The 22500-nt window shown below is 38.1% G+C and overlaps 1 protein-coding gene across 1 annotated transcript in view; it reads left to right on the forward strand.

Moving 5' to 3' along the window:
• The window catches only part of LOC127430843 (lysosome membrane protein 2-like), a 46175-nt gene that overhangs the window by 999 nt on the left and 22676 nt on the right, over positions 1–22500 (forward strand). The window contains exons 2-4 of the mRNA XM_051680958.1: positions 7740–7900; positions 18298–18445; positions 18538–18732. Of these exons, the coding sequence (XP_051536918.1) occupies positions 7740–7900; positions 18298–18445; positions 18538–18732 (504 nt within the window). The remainder of the gene's footprint in view (positions 1–7739; positions 7901–18297; positions 18446–18537; positions 18733–22500) is intronic.

Here is a 22500-nt window from a genome sequence, read left to right on the forward strand (position 1 = left end):
ATTATCAGAGCAACATGTAAATACTGTAACATACAGTATAATAAGAGTATCATTAAAGAGTATAACAAAATTAGTGTAGCATAGTCAGAGTAACATTAAAATTGTAACATATTTAGTGTAACACATAATCAGAATATCATGTAAATAGTGTAAAATAATGGGTGTAACATACTCGGAATAGCACGTAAATAGTGTAACGCAATTACAGTGTAATGTACAGTATAGACGGAGTAACTTATAGTTAGTGTAACAAATTATCAGAGCAACATTAAATAGTGTAGCATAATTAGTGTTGCATTAAATATTGTAATATAGTGTAACACCAGAGTAGCATGTACATTTTGTAACATGATTAGTGTAACCTATAATCAGAGTAACATGTAATTTGTGTAACATAATACATGTAACATTGTTAGAGTAACAAGTAAATAGAGAAACGTAACGGGTGTAACATACAGATAAGTCAGAGTAATATAAAGTAGTGTAACATAATTAGTGTAAAATATAATCTGAGTAACATAAAATAGTGGAACATGCAGTATAATCAGAGTATCATTAAACAGTGTAACATAATCAGTGTAACACATAAATAGTGTAACGTAATAGGTGTAACATACTCAAAGTAGCATGTAAATAGTGTAATTACAGTGTAACGAGTAACGTGGTTAGTGTAACAAATTATCAGAGCAACATTAAATAGTGTAACATAATTAGTGTTGTATTAAATATTAGTTAATTAGAGTAACATTAATTATTGTAATATAGTGTAACACCAGAGTAACATGTCAACTGTGTAACATGATTAGTGTAACCTACAGTATAATCAGAGTAACATGTAATTAATGTAACATAATACGTGTAACATTATGAGGGTAACTAGTAAATAGTGTAATGTAATGGGTGTAATGTACGCAGAATAGAATATAAATAGTGTAACGTAATTTATGTAACATTCAGTTAAGTCAGAGTAACATAAAGTAGTGTAACATAATTAGTGTAAAATAGAATCCGAGTAACATGAAATAGTGGAACATGCAGAATAATCAGAGTATCATTAAACAGTGTAACATAATCAGTGTAACACATAAATAGTGTAACGTAATAGGTGTAACATACTCAAAGTAGCATGTAAATTGTTTAATTACAGTGTAACATACAGTATAGTCAGAGTAACATGCGGTTAGTGTAACAAATTATCAGAGCAACATTAAATAGTGTAACATAATTAGTGTTGTATTAAATATTAGTTAATTAATTAGAGTAGCATTAAATATTGTAATATAGTGTAACATCTGAGTAACATGTCAATTGTGAAACATGATTAGTGTAACATATAATCAGAATAACATGTAATTAGTGTAACATAATATGTGTAACGTTATCAGAGTAACACATGAATAGTGTAATATAATGGGTGTAACATACTCAGAGTAGCATGTAAATAGTGTAACATATGATCAGAGTTACATGTGATCAATGTTAAATGTAATCAGTGTGAAATAAGATCAGAGTAACATATTACATAGTGTCACATGTTCACTGCAGTCTTTAGCTGTGTGTCAATGACCACGATTTCCCAACCGTCTCCTCGGTAGAAAAACTTCTCATATTGCCTCTAGTGATTTAATGATTTTTTTTTAAAGGTGAAATATATCAAAATCATTAGCACGCATTGTTATTATTTCACAAACAATTTTAATCACATCAGCCTTTCAAATGCTCTGCTAGTGTTCTGTGTGTAACAGATCCAAATGCCATTTTTGTATGTAAATGACAGCAGCAGCTCTCAGTTAACAGGGAACACATTGTGTGGATTTGCTGGATGTGTAGTGTAGCCTGTGTTGATTCATTGCTCTGTATGCATGTGTGTGTGCGTGTGTGTGTGTGTGTATTGTTCTCGGGGGTGACGGGTGTGGAGACAGTGATCTGAAAAGTCTCCATGAAAAGTCCTCTTCATTTGAGCTCATCTGCAGAAAAATTCTTCTATGTTTACTGGGTCTGCTGCAAATGTCCTATACATGTAATACAATCCCCTTCAAATAGCTTCATGATAGCTTAGTGTGAGTATTTTTTGTCTATCTCATGGGTTTCCTATCTTTGATTTTCTGTTTATTGATTTATGGATGGTTATTGCATTATTTGGCCTGTCTCAATATTTTCAGGTGAGGAAAGCCAAGTTTATTTATATAAGTAATGCTATATAAATAAATATATAGTAATACAAATATTTCCTACACAATGGCAATTCAAAGTGTGTTACATAGAGAAATATAAATGCATAAAAGTCAAGTTTAAAATTAGTTAAGAACATAAACAATAATAGGGATAGAGAAAGAACATTAAAAATATATACAGTATATATTTAAGTACATTTATTTTAAAAATGAATTAAAACCAACGATAAAGAAATGTTATATATAAAAGGACATGCATTGAAATATAATAATGTAGAGCAATCAATAAAGTCTCAAATTAATTTGAAATTCTGCACACAGTTTTAGTGATTGGGCTCTCTTTGTATTTTGCAAGCAAGAACTAGAGTAATTATGTAACTGTGTGGAGATGCCATCGTCACACCCACAGCCAAGAATAACGGGCACATGGCTTTGCCTCTGATCCAGGAATGGATTTTGGTTTGAACCGCCCATGTTTAAAGGCATGAGGGCTCTGCTGATTATATCTATGAGCTTCAACACATCAAAACTCTTCAGATATACCTCGGTTTCTTACTCTCATCTGGGATCATAATTAGCAGATCTAACAGACACACATTGTGTTTGTTGCTGCACCTCTGGTTTTGTGTGATTGGCCACATGATGGACAGATACTGTATTGGCAGCTGAATCTCTGATATTTTGCATAAAGATATTTTTGCATTATGTTTGACAATTATTTCCCCATATTCTCATTACTGTAAAAAAACAAAGAAGAAGAAAATCTGTTTTCATTTTCTTTAAGCACAATTTTATGTATTTATTTTGATTGGGGGATGAAATATGACTCAGATATGTTCTTGACTCTGGTTAAGTCTCTGACCTCATTCTCTCAACGTTAAAGAGAATCAAATAGAGTTCACAAAGTAAATGTCTCTTGATGAAGAAACTGCTCCGAACGCTTTAACACTAGAGAAATTCCAGGGTTTGTGTCCCGCTTCTGTCTATAAAAGCAGGATATTTATAGACAGCGCACATTCTAATTGATACGTTCAGCTGAGCTTTAAATATTTACAATCAGCCTTCATTTTTGTGGTGTAGTGCTCCTCCTCTTCAGTCATTCATCAAGTTCAAAACAGACTGATCTGAGAACAACAGAACCACACTGAAGTGGTCGGGAACTGAGAACCTGTTGTTGTTCTTCTTCAGAACCAATTTCATAAAAAAAAATGATAAATAAAAAACAAAACCTGTATAATTTTCATGACTTTCAGTTTTGTTAACGGTTCCCAACTGTGCAATTTTCCGTTGATGCTGATGGAACATAATACTTCTTTTTTTTTTTTTTTTCCTTTTCTCCCCAATTTGGAATGCCCAATTCCCAATGCGCTCTAAGTCCTCGTGGTGGCGTAGTGACTTGCCTCAATCCGGGTGGCGGAGGATGAATCTCAGTTGCCTCCGTGTCTGAGACCGTCAATCCACACATCTTATCACGTGACTTGTTGAGTGCGTTACCGCGGAGACATAGCGCGTGTGGAGGCTTCACGCTATTCTCCGCGACATCCATGCACAACTCACCACGCGCCCCACCGAGAGCGAGAACCACATTATAGCGACCACGAGGAGGTTACCCCATGTGACTCTACCCTCCCTAGCAACCGGGCCAATTTGGTTGCTTAGGAGACCTGGCTGGAGTCACTCAGCACGCCCTGGATACGGACTTGCGACTCCAGGTGTGGTAGTCAGCGTCAATTCTCGCTGAACTACCCAGGCCCTCGATGGAACATCATACTAAAATAATTGGAATGTGTTTTCTGCTGCACAAACAAGTGGTGGCGCTGGCCTCTACTGAATTGACATCGCAAAACACAGCGCGACCGATGTAGTCCGATTCCCGAACAAATGACTCATGAGATGGAAAGAGTGTTTTCTTGTGGACACTGTGAGGCATTTTTACTGCTGGTTTATTTTACATTACTAGCAGATCATGTGAGCTCTACTGTCTGTGCTCCTATTGGTAGTTGCTGCATTGTGTCACTGATCATTTATTGGTCACTTGAGTTTTATTTTTGTTTCTATTTTTTATCCAGAGTCGTGTATTCACACTGGCTCTGAATTATTACGACCTGGAAAACATGAGATAACCTTCAGTGACTGTGACAGTCAAAGAACAATAAATGATGCACATTTCTTTATTTTAATAGCAGAATTACTGTCACCCGTTTTTTAAATCTGAGTCCAAGCGTTTATCCAACAAGTCTCTTGATTTTTACACAAGTAAAGAAGTGAGTGAGAAACTTACCCCAGTTTATGGTCATGTGATCTGGAAACTGTGTGTGTGTTAATGAAGGATCATTCAGTACACTTTAGTGTGTAGATCACACGAGTGTGTAAGTGTATTTTCAGTGGTTTAGCTGTGAGGTGTTGTGGTGTATTATTAATGTATTTTTGCTGATCATTAGTTCATTAGTTCAATGTGGTTTACATGTGTATGTGTTCAGATTGTGAGGTTATTTGACTTTGTTACAGGAATCACCTTTTGTAAACAAATTGCACAATATATTATGTGGAAGCTTATCGAAGCTACAGTACGTATCGATTCATGGACTCACTATATAGTGTTCACTGCTCCCTGTAGAAGTACACTTCACTTCATAGGTCACTCTTGGGCGATTGGAACACCTTCTGTCTCCATGCCTTTTCAATTCACTGTTAAACTTTATAATAAATGTAAAATATAAAAATAATTAGAACAATTAGAAATCACTTAAACACTCTAGAATGTGTAAATGTTTGTTAATGTTATTAGTAAAAATCAGTTTACCGCCTGCTTTCCTCGGGCGGTAATAGCATTATGTTTATTGCAGCAGGAAAATAGCGCAGAGTTTTGTGAGTAAAGACCGTCTATAAGGAGTCTAATGTACATACAAAGGAGGCTTGTTTGCATAGAATTGAATGGCAATTACTTAATTGAAATACTCAAGAAGAGGTGATATTTCAGAGCTGATTGCGCCTGCTAGATTGCGTGTGGTTGGTGAATATGACGCAGGTTTTTGAGCTGAAATATAACATGCAAAAGTGGTGCAACTGTTTAGTGAATTCGCCGACATTCATACATCAAATGTGAATTTTGAAATCGTTGTATGCTGAACAGCTAAACAGCTCTGTTTGCTATGAAATGGACCAGACTTTATGCTGATAGTCAAACGTCTGGATACACTAGAGGTCTTATGAAATCCCAAATCACAGTGCTGATTCACTGTTGTTGAAACCCATTTCTGGGTCTGAATCTGTGTGCTCTCTGGCCTTATTACTGTCGAGCATTCGTCTGCAGCACGGATCTTCCCCGTGATCGATCGAGCAGACTGCCAGATCTGTCCCAACACACCTCATGGGTCCAATCACCCCAAACCTGGCGCCAGTGCACAGGCGGGTCAGAGGTTACCTGGGACCGATGTGACACCTGACCCAGTGAGCTAGACAAGCTATATCAGAAGCTTTTGTAATAAAATGTCTTCATAGTTTTACCTCCCTCTCATAATTGACGTCATGAATGAATTTATATACTTTTATCTTTCATTGTTCTTGTAATTCTTCAGTATTTCTGTGAGAGACAATGTCTGCTGGTACTTTGGCAGAAGTTCTAGTGGTCTGATGGACCCATAGCAAATAGGATCACTGAAGTTTATCTGCATTTGAAGAATTTGACCATATTTGGGAATGTTACAAGTATACGAGTAGGCACAATTTGAAATGTCCCTTATTAGAGAGGACGTCATGTCCATTTATGAGACATTTTAACCCTTAGTCCTTTTTGACCCGAATCAATTTAGTTTGGTTTCCTTAATCTGAGCGGTACAAGGCTTGGCATTTCCTGAACATGCCACCTGAATACACAGGAAAAAATTAGTCTAGGTGGTTTTATCAAACCGTCCCCTGTTTGTACTGTTTAGGTCAAATTTGACCCGCCATAGAAAATGAATGGGTGAGACTATAACACAGACTTTTTTTTTTTTGTCGTCAAATTCACACAATGCAGAACACAATCACACATAAATTAAGGGGTGAGATGATAAAACATCCACAAGGCAGAAAACACACACTTACTGTACATACACACATACACAAATACAAACATGCACACACACACACACACACACACACACACAAAGAACTGAATGGTTGTGACTATAATAGAGGATTTTTTTATTTTGTCAAATAAAACGCTGAACACACACACACTTCAAAGTCTGATACAAAGTCTGATACAAATCTTAGTCTGACCCCACTGTTAGAAAGTTAATGCTTAGGAGTTGAACACCATGGTCAGGTTTGACTGTAAGCATATTGTGGCATCATTGCAAAATCTCACCCTTCAACATAATTTTCTAATGTCTAAATATTAGAGCTGTCGATTTAACGTGTTAATTTAGTGTGAATATTTATATAAAAAGTAACACGTAAAAAAAAATCAATTAATGCTAACGCAATTAATCATGCCCCCTGATGCGTACGTAAGTTCCGTAATAAAAGTACAGATTTTCCTACCAAATGTGCGATTCTGTTTTTACACACCGTGTCAGTAGGTGGCAGCGTGCCTCAACAAACCTCACAAGCAGCTCAGCCACTGAGGCACATGTACATAGAGCGACAATTAAAAATAGCGCACGTGGAACGCAAGAACACGCACTATAAGAACTGGAGATTACTGTCAACTCTAGGCTTGTTCAATGATATGAGAATAAAACAAGCCACTTTTAAGACACTTTTTTACTATTCATCTGCCGCAATAATGCAATTTATTTCAAACTGAATTTCAATCTCTGTTATACAGTATATTTATTATATTTACACATATTTTCATTATTATGCATTATTTATATGAATTATATTTATTTGGGGGCCTTTCTCAGCAAATAATGATGTATGCAATTAAATGTAATTAATTCGATTAATTAATTGGCATGTTATGTAACATGATTGACACCCTACTAAATATATATCCATTGCATAACTTGTGATAATATCTAGAAATGAACTTTGTTACAACATTGACGCATCGAGATCAGCCAACACATGGAGCACTGATGCCATCTACTGGCGATAGTTGTCATTTCATGCCATACAGATGTCACCAGAGACCACGAATGCATGACATGTTTTTGATGCTTTGACAATCTTTCAGTTTACTGAAATGAAGGTTTTTATTGAAGTAAAGATAACATGAAATGTGCTTATTTTATATGAACATAAATGGAGTTATTTAGAGGTAAATAAGGCCAGAAATACCATAAAAGAAGTGCATAACTTTGGTGCTTTTTACTTTAGTGAAGATAGTGTTTGTACATTTCTTTAAAAATAAAAATCCACTCAAATTTGACCCGAACAGATGGAACGGGGTTAAAAACATTTCTTTTGGACAAATGTTGGTATATACTCCTGCTGATAAGATGAGTAAACAACATTTTTGGTCTATTTTTGCTGAAGAGAATGACTGTGCATTTGAAATGTGTATATGTGCTAAATGTTTATTTTGTCAACTTTTACATGGATGAACCTGTTAACATTGTTGTTGTGTATGTTTAGGAGATCACGCTGACAGAAGGTAGTAAAGTCTTCGCCTCATGGAAGAATCCTCCCCCTCCAGTCTTCATGGAGTTCTTCTTCTTCAATGTCACAAACCCTGAAGAGTTTCTGAAAGGACAAGCCAAACCTCGTGTTACTGAAATGGGACCATACACTTACAGGTATGACAAAAAAAAGACAAACCACTTTGATCAAACACGTGGTTTCCATGAAATCAAGAAAACAAGCCAGGGTACTTGTGCAAGTAGTCATAAAGGGAGCAGCCTAGACACAGTATGCACAGTAACCAATTGTTTCATTACACATTGTCCTAACAAGTCACAATGTGACAATGTAACAAGTGATAAAAGCATTTACAAGTAAATTGGAGCTTTTGTTCAGACAGGGCATTTTGTTTGAAGATTCTTTTCAATCTATTGCTCTGCCATGACAGTAGTTGCCCTGAAAGAGAAAACTTAGTGAAGACAGTTTATGTTAAACACTCCTTGTGGTAACGCTAAGAATGCATCACGTATTTGGGTTGCATCATGAGTTGCGGTCTGACTCATTTTGTAATGCAATGACGCACATAGTCGAGCCGGCGTTGCTAGAAGTGTTTGCATTAACATAATTGCATAGAGCATGTTTCAGGCGTCAAGGCTAGTGTTTACTTGCCGTTTTGTCTAGTCAAAGTACACAAAGTACGCACTGTTTGACGGCTCCTGTCTCCCTCTCTGTTCAAGCTCAAAAGCCAAACAACCTATGGTATGTAAGTTTCACATGTTTATGGCACCATCTAGTGGTTATTTGTGGAAAAAAGTGGTTTCAATGTTATATCGATCTATTTAAAATGGCTTGTGCGAAAAGTGACTCTTATGTTGGTATAAATGACAGCTTATTTTAATAAAGTAAAAGTGACAGTAATTATTATATTGCTACTGATATATTAAAATGAGTATTCGCTGAAAATAAGCAACTTGTGCTTGGTTATAATTTTGTATATTATTTTATTGAAAATGCATGTTGAAATCCATGTATCAAATATGATACAGCAGGCTTTTGAGGAATATCTCTCAATCATAATTACATTACATTCACGCCCACTATGGAAAAAAAAAATCAAAGAGCTTTGAAAATTCTGACGTATACTTTTTACAAGATATATTTAAAGTGCGAACTAATATTTCTGTGTATTTTCATACACGCAGCCTGCTCTATCGTTATAAAGATCTCATTATTTTACATCACAAGCTATTATGATGTCATATTAAGTTCTATCAGGAAGACTCACAGACTTGAGTGAAATTTAAGATGACATTTATTTGATGAATATGAAACAGAAATGTAATGTCTCTCTTTGGCGTAAGCCCCGTCTGGCGGTCCGAAGATGTTGTACTTGGAACCGTCATATCCTGCTGGAGATAAGAGGCAGGGGCGAGGAGCCTACCTCGTGCAGGACGGGACTCAACTGGTGGTGGTGGGGTGGTGGAGGTTGCCGTGTTAGCACACTGAAACAGCAATGTGATAGATTGTGAGCAGACTTATAAAGCAATGGCTCACATGTGATTGGCTAGGAGTTACCTAGCTAATGGTGCGATGATGTACAGCTGCTAGTCTTCCCGCTAGCTTACATATCCGTGCGACAGTTGAATCTTTAATCTGCCCAACGAACACACTCAAACAACTGCAAACAGTACGAAACCATCAGTCAGTATCAACATTTAGTTATGCCTTTTAAAGGTTTTATCAACATATATCTCACCCCGAGTGAGCTCTCCACTCCAACATGCACACACACCAGCTAACACATGCACACAGGGATCTCTAACAGCGGACAGAAGTGATGGGTCGTTCATGAACGATTCGTTCATTTTGAACAAATCTTTTATGTGACTCAGAAGAATGAGTAGTCTCAGAGAGTGATTCGTTCATTTTGTGTTGGCCACGCATATGCATTGCGCAACCTCCGTTTGTTTGTTACGTGAAAACCGCAGAGGTGCTGTACAGGAAACAGAAATGATTAGTTCACCTCTCGAGTCATCTGGTCCGAGTCGTTCGTTCTATTGTCACATGACAGCCGTACGACTCGGACAAGAAGACCTGAGAGGTGAACTAATCATTTCTGTTTCTCATAATTTGTCCTTGGCTGAATTATCCATTTTTCCTTATTGAGACTATAATCAAAGTTTGCGTAAGTAGACATGTTGGGGGGGGGGGGGGGGGGGATTTGGCTATTGAAAATGTAACATTTTAATTTAATCGTGCTTAAATGAATGAAATGAACGAAATGACTTGAATAAAGATTCGTTCATTTTGCTGAACAAGACTCAAAGATCCAAGTCAGTAAAATGATCAGATCTTCCCATCACTAGCGGACAGCCCCCATACGCTACATCACCCCCTCTTTTGGCTACTTCACCACACATATACACAAGGGTGACCTCTAGGGGTATGTAGTCCAATTGCAGGCTATTATTGGCCTGGTCACATACAAAAATCAACTCACCACACGCTCCACCGAGAATGAACCACATTATAGTGACAACGAGGAGGTTACCCCATGTGACTCTACCCTCTCTAGCAACCGGGCCAATTTGGTTGCTTAGGAGACCTGGCTGGAGTCACTCAGCACACCCTGGATTCAAACCCGTGAGCTAGCGAACTCCAGGGGTGGTAGCCAGCGTATTTTACCACTGAGCTACCCAGGCCCCCAAGAATTTTAAATTTTTTTACTTTAAGCTCCAGAAAAATCTTAAAATGCATTTAAACTCAGAATTTGAAAACATGTTCATCATAGTAGAGGTGTATTCAAGTCATTATTTTGTATGAATTATGTTTTTTTATTTTTTTTTTTTGTCATTGAATCATTTGTTAGATCGGATAAAAAATTTGCACCACATATTTGACCCTTGAACATTTTTCACAATATTTGAATAGCTGGATAAAGTTTGGTGTGTTACAGTTTGATATATGTTTTTGTCATTTTGCACATTATTGTCAAATAAAATGTTATTTCTGTCAACTTTATACCATTTTAGTCAGAGTAAAACTAATTAAAATGCATGAATATAACAGAAAATTGTTTAAATATTGGTTAAAAGGCACGTATTGATTTTCTAGACACGTGTCTAGAAAAACTGGGCTGTAGGTGGACAGTCTGCTCAAACTGTACTAATGACTAAGTTAGCGTTAAGCGTACTACACACGAGACGTCCGCAGCAAACCGAAGTATACTTTGACCTTAAGTCTTCAGGAGTTGCACATCCTAATTTGCCAATGCTAATTGTAAGCGGTTTGCTTTGACATGTAAGATTTCTACCAAATCCTGCCATGTGACACAAACAGGATGAGGTGGTTTGGGTTGGTTACCTCCCCCCATCCCCCCTGGAATCTACGCCCCTGATATTATGTCACAAATGCTGTCGATTGAGCTTAACTTGTATTGAACCCAGAATATTCCTTTAAACATGGCTGCTATCTAAGGCAACATTACGTACTAATATAATAGTACATGTGGTATTACATGCAGTACATAATAGTAATAATAATGTTATACAGGGGCCTGGATAGCTCAGTGGTAAAAGACGCTGGCTACCACCCCTGGAGTCACGAGTTCGAATCCAGGGCGTGCTGAGTGACTCCAGCCAGGACTCCTAAGCAACCAAATTGGCCCAGTTGCTAGGGAGGGTAGAGTCACATGGGGTAACCTCCTCATGGTCGCTATAATTTGGTTCGTTCTCAGTGGGGCGTGTGGTGAGTTGAGCGCGGATGCTGCGGTGGATAACGTGAAGCCTCCACACGCGCTATTTCTCCGTGGCAACGCGCTCAACAAGCCACGTGATAAAATGCGCGGGTTGATGATCTCAGACGCAGAGGCAACTGGGATTCATCCTCCGCCACCTGGATTGAGACGAGTCACTACGCCACCACGAGGACTTAGAGCGCACTGGGAATTGGTGAAAAAAATAATAATAATATAATAATAATAATAATAATAATAGAGTTATACATGTATAATTATTTTCTGGTTATGTAACTCTTTAATCTCCTGTCTTTATCATTAATCCCATTATGTTTCTATACATACTGTATATGTATTATTAACAGGGTCTCTCACAGGAGTGCTTATACATATGAAAGAGATTTTATTTTCTAAGTAAACAAACAAACACTTTTGTCATTATACTGACTAGAAAAACATCTCATACCAGCCTTAACTGCTCACAGAGGGGCGGAGTCACTAAACAGTTGCGCCAGTTTTGTACGTGGTATTTCAGCGCAAAAACTTGCGTCATATTCACCAACCATCCGCAAGTCGTTGTCATTCCTTTCCGCACAAACACGCCTCCTTTCTATGCAAATCACCTGCCGCAATTTAGATCGTGCTATTACCACGCATGAAATTAAGTAGTAAATAAAATTAATTTTATTTCAAAGAGATGTTTGTGAACATTTTCAACCGATCATTTCCGCAGAAAGTCATCAAATAATCAATAAATGATGTAAAAGAGAGTCATAGCCTGGCATATATCCAGATGCGCGTTGTTGTCAAGCGCACTTTCAGCATGTTTAAGAGATGATTCGGGTGTCTGGATTACAGTGATGATACAAATACAGTGGTCTGTGGCATCCTCCTCTATTTGACGCTCAGAATCAGCCCGCAAAATCGGAATTGCGCGTGCAAATGGTGTTCTGCACACTATTTGTGGGCACGTTTGCGCTGTTGGATGATCTGCATAATTCCTTTAGTGAACTGGGCAGGGGTGTAGATTCCAGGGGGGAGGGTGGGATGGTAACCCCCTCAATAATCAAAACAAGCAAGTACAAGTAAAAAAAACTCCTGTTTTTGATTGACATATCTCTTCTCATCAACACTTACAAGAGTCACCAGCAGGAGGAGTAAAGATAAGAGACCGAATATGTATTTTACGTGGGGTAAGAGGATGTGACTATTCAGATGATAAATAATAGAATAGTAAATATGGCATTTTGTGGAAAAACTTATCATGGTGATTTTAAGGGATATACAGTAAAGGGAGTTTTAAGTGGGAAGGAAAGCCCTATTAGGATGGGATAATTTTACAGAACATGTGTCTGTATGTTATTACTGCAGATCAGGGCCGTAACCACCAAAGATATTGAGGGGGACATGTCCCCCATCCCAATATTCATAATAGTGGTCTACTGATATGGGTTTTTTCCATGGTTCATTAATAAATTATTACAATCCTGAATATGTGGTTACATCCTTGCTGCAGATGTCTGTAAATTTACCATCGATTTGCATGATGGGACTTGCAGCGATGTCCGCAGAAAACATAGAGATGGGCGTGTCTTCTGCATTTACACACTGTCACCACATAACTGACCTATCAGAACATTTATTGCAGTGCATTAATTATGCAGGACATTTTAAACATGATCATATACTGCATCTGGGATTATTAGAAGAAATTGATTGGAATATCTGGCAAAATATAACAGAACTGGTGATATTAGCGAGCCTGAAATCCTATATTACACTCTCTTTTTTTTTTGACTTTTTTTATTTTATTTTATCCCCTTTTCTCCCCAATTTTGGAATGCCCAATTCCCACTACTTACTAGGTCCTGGTGGTGGCACGGTTACTCACCTGTAGTTTATATTCGCTCAGTTACTCATACAGTCTTTTAAACCACAGAATAAGTTTATTTTATATACATACATCCAACTTGCCACCAAAGTACCATGATAAAAAGTTATACACAGTCAATACATCAAATGTGATCTTCCTCTGATGCATGCTCCCATATGTTTACATTAGTAGTGGTTGTCATACGTAAAACAAACAGCAACTCAAAGAGTCTTTTCAAGCACATAATATGTTTATTTTATGTAACAAACAGCATAATTGTCACCAAAGTACCACGATAACAGTTCACAGCTTGTCATCATATCTAAATGTGATCTTCTCATGCACACAGCCACGTCTACTATTAGGTGCAGATGCAGTTTTCATTCACAAACGGCAACTCAAACAGTTTTTTCAGTCTTATAATACGTTTGTTTTCTGAAACAGACAGCAAAACTATCACAAAAGCACCACGACAACAGTTTAAAACTCGTATACTCAAAGTGAAAACATGCTGATCGAGTGTGATTATCCGATGCACGCAGTCAAGTCTGTTTACATTAGCGCTTGTCACACACACACACACACACACACACACACACAATGTCTGAGAAGTCAAACAGTGCATATAGGCAAACTGGACTGCTGATATTATTTGTTCATTTGTTTTTACAGCTATAAAAACGAAATAAAACAAATACAGTACAGCAGACATAACCCATTTGTTCACATGTTTACTATATTATATTCAGTATTTTTTTAAATGACAAATATTACAATAAAATAAAATAAATACTCTACACTCTGCCCCTCTCTACTGGCTGTGCAGTGTCACGTGCAAAAATAACTCACTCCAGGGGGCACTGCAGGGGAATTCAGACCCTACTCATGAAAAGGTTAAGCCCCAACTTGAACCCAAAATCACTTTAGAATTTCTTCTCCAAGCAAGTACATGTTTGCATTAGGCTGTATTTTATTTGATACACTGAAGGATTTTCTTGTGTAGTTTAAATACACTGTGGTTAGTTCAATGATTAACCAGTTCTCACATCAAACATGCTGCTGTCATGTTTAATCAGCTGTAACGGAGGGTGGCGTGTCTGCCGACAGACGCTGAGATGCTATCACGCTGTCTTCATGTGTCCATGGCACACCTTAAATAAATATCAAAGTCTGTGGCAGTTAACAAGCAGATAATGCTTTCTACCCCTTAACCAAGGACAGTTGAACCTGACCTATATTCTGTTTGTGTGGTTTGTTTGCATTGAACTTGAGCAATTTAGAGCAAACAGAAAACACCTGGCCAGAAATCACTATGATCTCTCAGTAACCGTCCAATGTGGAACAGGAGTCATTTGCATTGAAATGTTGATATTCAGAGTTTTGATCACTCGTAATACGTGGATTCTCTCAGTTGTTCATAACAGCTGTGTTTGTTTTGGTGTGCTTCTTTATAGTTTTGTATTTAGTAATTGAAGCTTTGAGTCTTCATTGTCGTAATTGTACATGAATTTACTTGGTGATAATCAAACGGATGAATCACCTTATCAGCACATTTGACTATTCTACAACATGTTATGATATATATATATATATATATATATATATATATATATATATATATATATATATATATATATATATATATATATATATATATATATATATACAGTGGTGTGAAAAAGTGTTTGCCCCCTTCCTGATTTCTTATTTTTTTGCATGTTTGTCACACTTAAATGTTTCAGATCATCAAACAAGTTTAAATATTAGTCAAAGATAACACAAGTAAACACAAAATGCAGTTTTTAAATGAAGGTTGTTATTATTAAGGGAAAACAAAATCCAAACCTACATGGCCCTGTGTGAAAAAGTGTTTGCCCCACCTGTTAAAACATAACTTAACTGTGGTTTATCACACCTGAGTTCAATTTCTCTAGCCACACCCAGGCCTGATTACTGCCACACCTGTTCTCAATCAAGAAATCACTTAAATAGGACCTGCCTGACAAAGTGAAGTAGACCAAAAGATCTTCAAAAGCTAGACATCATGCCGAGATCCAAAGAAATTCAGGAACAAATGAGAAAGAAAGTAATTGAGATCTATCAGTCTGGAAAAGGTTATAAAGCCATTTCTAAAGCTTTGGGACTCCAGAGAACCACAGTGAGAGTCATTATCCACAAATGGTGAAAACATGGAACAGTGGTGAACCTTCCCAGGAGTGGCCGGCCGACCAAAATTACCCCAAGAGCGCAGCGACGACTCATCCAAGAGTCACAACAACATCCAAAGAACTGCAGGCCTCACTTGCCTCAGTTAAGGTCAGTGTTCATGACTCCACCATAAGAAAGAGACTGGGCAAAAATGGCCTGCATGGCAGAGTTCCAAGACGAAAACCACTGCTGAGCAAAAAGAACATTAAGGCTCGTCTCATTTTTGCCAGAAAACATCTTGATGATCCCCAAGACTTTTGGGAAAATACTCTGTGGACTGACGAGACAAAAGTTGAACTTTTTGGAAGGTGCGTGTCCCATTACATCTGGCGTAAAAGTAACGCCGCATTTCAGAAAAAGAACATCATACCAACAGTAAAATATGGTGGTGGTAGTGTGATGGTCTGGGGCTGTTTTGCTGCTTCAGGACCTGGAAGACTTGCTGTGATAAATGGAATCATGAATTCTGCTGTCTACCAAAAAATCCTGAAGGAGAATGTCCGGCCATCTGTTCGTGACCTCAAGCTGAAGCGAACTTGGGTTCTGCAGCAGGACAATGATCCAAAACACACCAGCAAGTCCACCTCTGAATGGCTGAAGAAAAACAAAATGAAGACTTTGGAGTGGCCTAGTCAAAGTCCTGACCTGAATCCTATTGAGATGCTGTGGCATGACCTTAAAAAGGCAGTTCATGCTCGAAAACCCTCCAATGTGGCTGAATTACAACAGTTCTGCAAAGATGAGTGGGCCAAAATTCCTCCACAGCGCTGTAAAAGACTCATTGCAAGTTATCGCAAACGCTTGATTGCAGTTGTTGCTGCTAAGGGTGGCCCAACCAGTTATTAGGTTTAGGGGGCAAACACTTTTTCACACAGGGCCATGTAGGTTTGGATTTTGTTTTCCCTTCATTTAAAAACTGCATTTTGTGTTTACTTGTGTTATCTTTGACTAATATTTAAACTTGTTTGATGATCTGAAACATTTAAGTGTGACAAACATGCAAAAAAATAAGAAATCAGGAAGGGGGCAAACACTTTTTCACACCACTGTATGTATGAAGACTTTGGACTTTGTATGAAGATATATATATATATCGGTGTCCCTAGTTTACTTAATTAGTCTACTAACAATGTCTATCAGTGTGTGTTCATGCATCAAAGGAGGTTTATGTCATTCAAGTCATGAAAATTCATTTCCAGCACATCTCCAATTCTGTTTTGTATTTAATAGAATTCTGTGCTGGAAATGACGCTGATGGAAATTACATTTCTTTTTTTGACTTTTTTTTGTGTGCATATCTTGGAGCAGTTACAGCTTGATTGGAAATGACGGCTAAAAAAAAGTGATTTTTCTTTGTCTCGTGTTTCATCTCAAGCGTGCTCTTCACTCTTCACTCTTCACTCAAGCGTGCAAAAGTGTTTGGTGTGCTGGGAATGATGCCACAACTGTGAGAAAGTCGTAATTTTAGTACAATTGACAGAAATCATTTTCACACAATGTTGATACAGTTTTTTTGTTGTTTTTTTCACTCTTTGTTTAGATGATCATAGTTTTAAATCTGTAATAAGTGATTTTCATAGTTTAATATTGAAAGTCTGAAACTAAAACAGTGAAATCCACACATAAAAGACATTTGAAAAGATTTACGTGAATAACCAAATGCAAGTAAATGAGTGTCCAGGGAATAAAAACGAAATATTTTTTCGTTCCAGTTCAGAAGTTCCGCAGCCTCCTTTCCAAATGGTCACCGGTTAGAACAAAATAAAAGAACGGTTAATAACGTTCTTTTTAAAGTGACAGTATCTACACTAAGGATGAGGATGAAATACCAAATACAATGTTGCCAAATCTCACAAGAGAAACAAGCCCAAAATAAGCCACTCGCCTCACCAAAATAAGTGAAAATGAGCTATTACATGTTTCCTGTGTGGTGGATTTATCAGCATAGAAATCATAACAAGCATACATTTAATTATGATTATAATAAAGTATCATTTTAATTACAGATGTGCTTCTCAGCCAAAACTCATCAGCATCATATCTGTATTAATGCATCATATCTAATAATAATTCAGTGAAGAAACAACTGAGAAATAACCGGTTACCAGCGTTTAAAAATAACGTTTTCACTCCGGAACAATTGAAAATCACTTTGTTGGGTCTGGGTATCTCAGCGAGTAAAGACGCTGACTAACACCCCTGGAGTCGTGAGTTCGAATCCAGGGCGTGCTGAGTGAGTCCAGCCAGGTCTCCTTAGCAACCAGATTGACCCGGTTGCTAGGGAGGGAAGAGTCACATGGGGTAACCTCCTCGTGGTCACTATAATGTGGTTCTCACTCTCGGTGGGGTGTGTGGTGAGTTGTGCGTGGATGCTGCGGAGAATAGCGTGAAGCCTCCACACGCTACGTCTCCGTGGTAACATGCTCAACAAGTCACGTGATAAGATGCGCGGATTGATGGTCTCAGACGCGGAGGCAACTGAGACTCATCCTCCGCCACCCGGATTGAGTCACTACGCCACCACTAGGACTTAGAGCACATTTTCATTCCTTGAACCGTTTTTAGTCCCCTTGAATGACAGTGTTCATGTGAATACTTTGTAGAGACGATCAGGTTTTCTTGAATCTTTTGGAACCCACATGTATTATATATAGTGTATATATACTGTATATGTGTGCTATTTACTCTTACTTTCTTGTCTAATGTGATCTAATCGTACTATTTTAGCTCAAATAAATTATTCCATTGCACTCTAGAGAATACAGGCCGAAACGCAATGTGACATTTGTGGACAATGGGATGAAGGTCTCAGCTTACACACAGAAGAGTTTTGTCTTTGTCCCGGAGAAATCTGTGGGAGACCCCAATGTAGATCAGGTGACAACCGTGAACATCCCAGCTGTGGTACGTTTGTGTTCGTGTGCTACCATCAGAACATTGTATTCCTCCATGTTATCTCTGTGTCACGTTCTGGTTTCTCTCTCTGTCTCAATCAGGCGGTGATGAATAAGATTAAAGGTGCAGGATTCTGGGTTTCCACTGGTTTCTCCATGTTTATGAGTTCCATTGGCACCACCATGTTCATGACGCACACCGTGAACGAGCTGCTCTGGGGGTTTAAAGACCCTCTTCTCACTCGACTGCGAACCATTAAACCCGAGGTGGAAGAATACTTCGGTCTCATGTATAACGTAAGTCCTGCGCGATGTTTTCTTCAGTGTCTTGCAAAATTGATGTGAATAAATGGGACGTTCTACAAAGTTAGATTAGGCAACAGAAAAAAATTATAATACATTTTATTTGAATAGTACCTGTCATACATCAAGTGCAGCTCAAAGTGCTTCACATATCAGAAATTACAAAGAAAAGTCAAAGAGAGTATTAAAAATTTGAAATAACAAAATTTAATTATATATATATATATATATATATGTACTGTATAAAGTTTTATATATAAATTAAAATAATAAAACTTTATATATACAGTGCATCCAGAAAGTATTCACAGCGCTTCACTTTTTCCACATTTTGTTATGTTACAGCCTTATTCCAAAATGGATTAAATTCATTATTTTCCTCAAAATTCTACAAACAATACCCCATAATGACAACGTGAAAGAAGTTTGTTTGAAATCTTTGCAAATTTATTAAAAATAAAAATACTAAAAAAATCACATGTACATAAGTATTCACAGCCTTTGCTCAATACTTTGTTGAAGCACCTTTGGCACCAATTACAGCCTCAAGTCTTTTTGAGTATGATGCTACAAGCTTGGCACACCTATTTTTGGGCAGTTTCTCCCATTCTTCTTCGCAGGACCTCTCAAGCTCCATCAGATTGGATGGGGAGCATCGGTGCACAGCCATTTTCAGATCTCTCCAGAGATGTTCAATCGGGTTCAAGTCTGGGCTCCGGCTGGGCCACTCAAGGACATTCACAGAGTTGTCCTGGAGCCACTCCTTTGTTATCTTGGCTGTGTGCTTAGGGTCGTTGTCCTGTTGGAAGATGAACCTTCGCCCCAGTCTGAGGTCCAGAGCGCTCTGGAGCAGGTTTTCATCAAGGATGTCTCTGTACATTGCTGCATTCATCTTTCCCTCAGTCCTGACTAGTCTCCCAGTTCCTGCCGCTGAAAAACATCCCCACAGCATGATGCTGCCACCACCATGCTTCACTGTAGGGATGGTATTGGCCAGGTGATGAGCGGTGCCTGGTTTCCTCCAGACATGACGCTTGCCATTCAGGCCAAAGAGTTCAATCTTTGTTTTTCATGGTCTGAGAGTCCTTCAGGTGCCTTTTGGCAAACTCCAGGCGGGCTGTCATGTGTCTTTTACTGAGGAGTGGCTTCCGTCTGGCCACTCTACCATACAGGCCTGATTGGTGGAGTGCTGCAGAGATGGTTGTTCTTCTGGAAGGTTCTCCTCTCTCAACAGAGAAACGCTGGAGCTCTGTCAGAGTGACCATCAGGTTCTTGGTCATCTCCCTGACTAATGCCCTTCTCCCCCGATCGCTCAGTTTGGCCGGGCGGCCAGCTCTAGGAAGAGTCCTGGTGGTTCCAAACTTCTTCCATTTACGGATGATGGAGGCCACTGTGGTCATTGGGACCTTCAGTGCTGCAGAAATTTTTCTGTACCCTTCCCCAGATCTGTGCCTCGATACAATCCTGTCTCGGAGGTCTACAGACAATTCCTTGGACTTCATGGCTTGGTTTGTGCTCTGACATGCACTGTTAACTGTGGGACCTTATATAGACAGGTGTGTGCCTTTCCAAATCATGTCCAATCAACTGAATTGACCACAGGTGGGCTCCAATCAAGTTGTAGAAACATCTCAAGGATGATCAGTGGAAACAGGATGCACCTGAGCTCAATTTTGAGTGTCATGGCAAAGGCTGTGAATACATGCGAGTACATGTGATTTTTTTCGTTTTTTTATTTTTAATAAATTTGCAAAGATTTCAAACAAACTTCTTTCACGTTGTCATTATGGGGTATTGTTTGTAGAATTTTGAGGAAAATAATGAATTTAATCCATTTTGGAATAAGGCTGTAACATAACAAAATGTGGAAAAAGTGAAGCGCTGTGAATACTTTCCGGATGCACTGTATATATATATATATATGTGTGTGTGTGTGTGTACTGTATATATACTGTATAAAGTTATTTATATATATATATATATATATATATATATATATATATATATATATATATATATATATATATATATATAAATATAAATTAAAATAATAAAACTTTATATATATATATGTACTGTATATATACTGTATATAGTTATATATATATATATATATATATATATATATATATATATATATATATATATATATATATATATATATAAAATTAAAAATTCAAACAATAATAATTATTTGTAAAATAATAAATAAATACTTTAGCCTATTTTTTATATTTACACATTATAATTTTGACTTGAATAAATTCAAGTTTTATTAATTTAATTAATTTGTATTTTTTTTAATTAATTTTTTCCCCAATTTGGAATGCCCAATTCCCAATGCGCTCTAAGTCCTCGTGGTGGCGTAGTGACTCGCCTCAATCTGGGTGGCGGATGACGAATCTCAGTTGCCTCCACGTCTTATCACGTGGCTTGTTGAGTGCGTTACCACGGAGACATAGCACTTGTGGAGTCTTCACGCTATTCTCCGCGGCATCAACGCACAATTCACCACGTGCCCCACCGAGAGCGAGAACCACATTATAGCGACCACGAGGAGGTTACCCCATGTGACTCTACCCTCCCTAGCAACCGGGCCAATTTGGTTGCTTAGGAGACCTGGCTGGAGTCACTCAGCACACCCTGGATTCAAACTCGTGACTCCAGGGGTGGTAGTCAGCGTCAATACTCGCTGAGATATTCAGGCCCCCTTAATTTAATTTTGTTGAAATTGTAATTACTTTTGTGAGTGTACAGGTGCATCTCAATAAATTAGAATGTCGTGGAAAAGTTCATTTATTTCAGTAATTCAACTCAAATTGTGAAACTCGTGTATTAAATAAATTCAATGCACACAGACTGAAGTAGTTTAAGTCTTTGGTTCTTTTAATTGTGATGATTTTAGCTCACATTTAACAAAAACCCACCAATTCACTATCTCAAAAAATTAGAATATGGTGACATGCCAATCAGCTAATCAACTCAAAACACCTGCAAAGGTTTCCTGAGCCTTCAAAATGGTCTCTCAGTTTGGTTCACTAGGCTACACAATCATGGGGAAGACTGCTGATCTGACAGTTGTCCAGAAGACAATCATTGACACCCTTCACAAGGAGGGTAAGCCACAAACATTCATTGCCAAAGAAGCTGGCTGTTCACAGAGTGCTGTATCCAAGCATGTTAACAGAAAGTTGAGTGGAAGGAAAAAGTGTGGAAGAAAAAGATGCACAACCAACCGAGAGAACCGCAGCCTTATGAGGATTGTCCAGCAAAATCGATTCAAGAATTTGGGTGAACTTCACAAGGAATGGACTGAGGCTGGGGTCAAGGCATCAAGAGCCACCACACACAGACGTGTCACGGAATTTGGCTACAGTTGTCGTATTCCTCTTGTTAAGCCACTCCTGAACCACAGACAACGTCAGAGGCGTCTTACCTGGGCTAAGGAGAAGAAGAACTGGACTGTTGCCCAGTGGTCCAAAGTCCTCTTTTCAGATGAGAGCAAGTTTTGTATTTCATTTGGAAATCAAGGTCCTAGAGTCTGGAGGAAGGGTGGAGAAGCTCATAGCCCAAGTTGCTTGAAGTCCAGTGTTAAGTTTCCACAGTCTGTGATGATTTGGGGTGCAATGTCATCTGCTGGTGTTGGTCCATTGTGTTTTTTGAAAACCAAAGTCACTGCACCCGTTTACCAAGAACTTTTGGAGCACTTCATGCTTCCTTCTGCTGACCAGCTTTTTAAAGATGCTGATTTCATTTTCCAGC

The sequence above is a fragment of the Myxocyprinus asiaticus genome, chromosome 40 (assembly GCF_019703515.2).
Source record: "Myxocyprinus asiaticus isolate MX2 ecotype Aquarium Trade chromosome 40, UBuf_Myxa_2, whole genome shotgun sequence".
NCBI lineage: Eukaryota > Metazoa > Chordata > Actinopteri > Cypriniformes > Catostomidae > Myxocyprinus > Myxocyprinus asiaticus.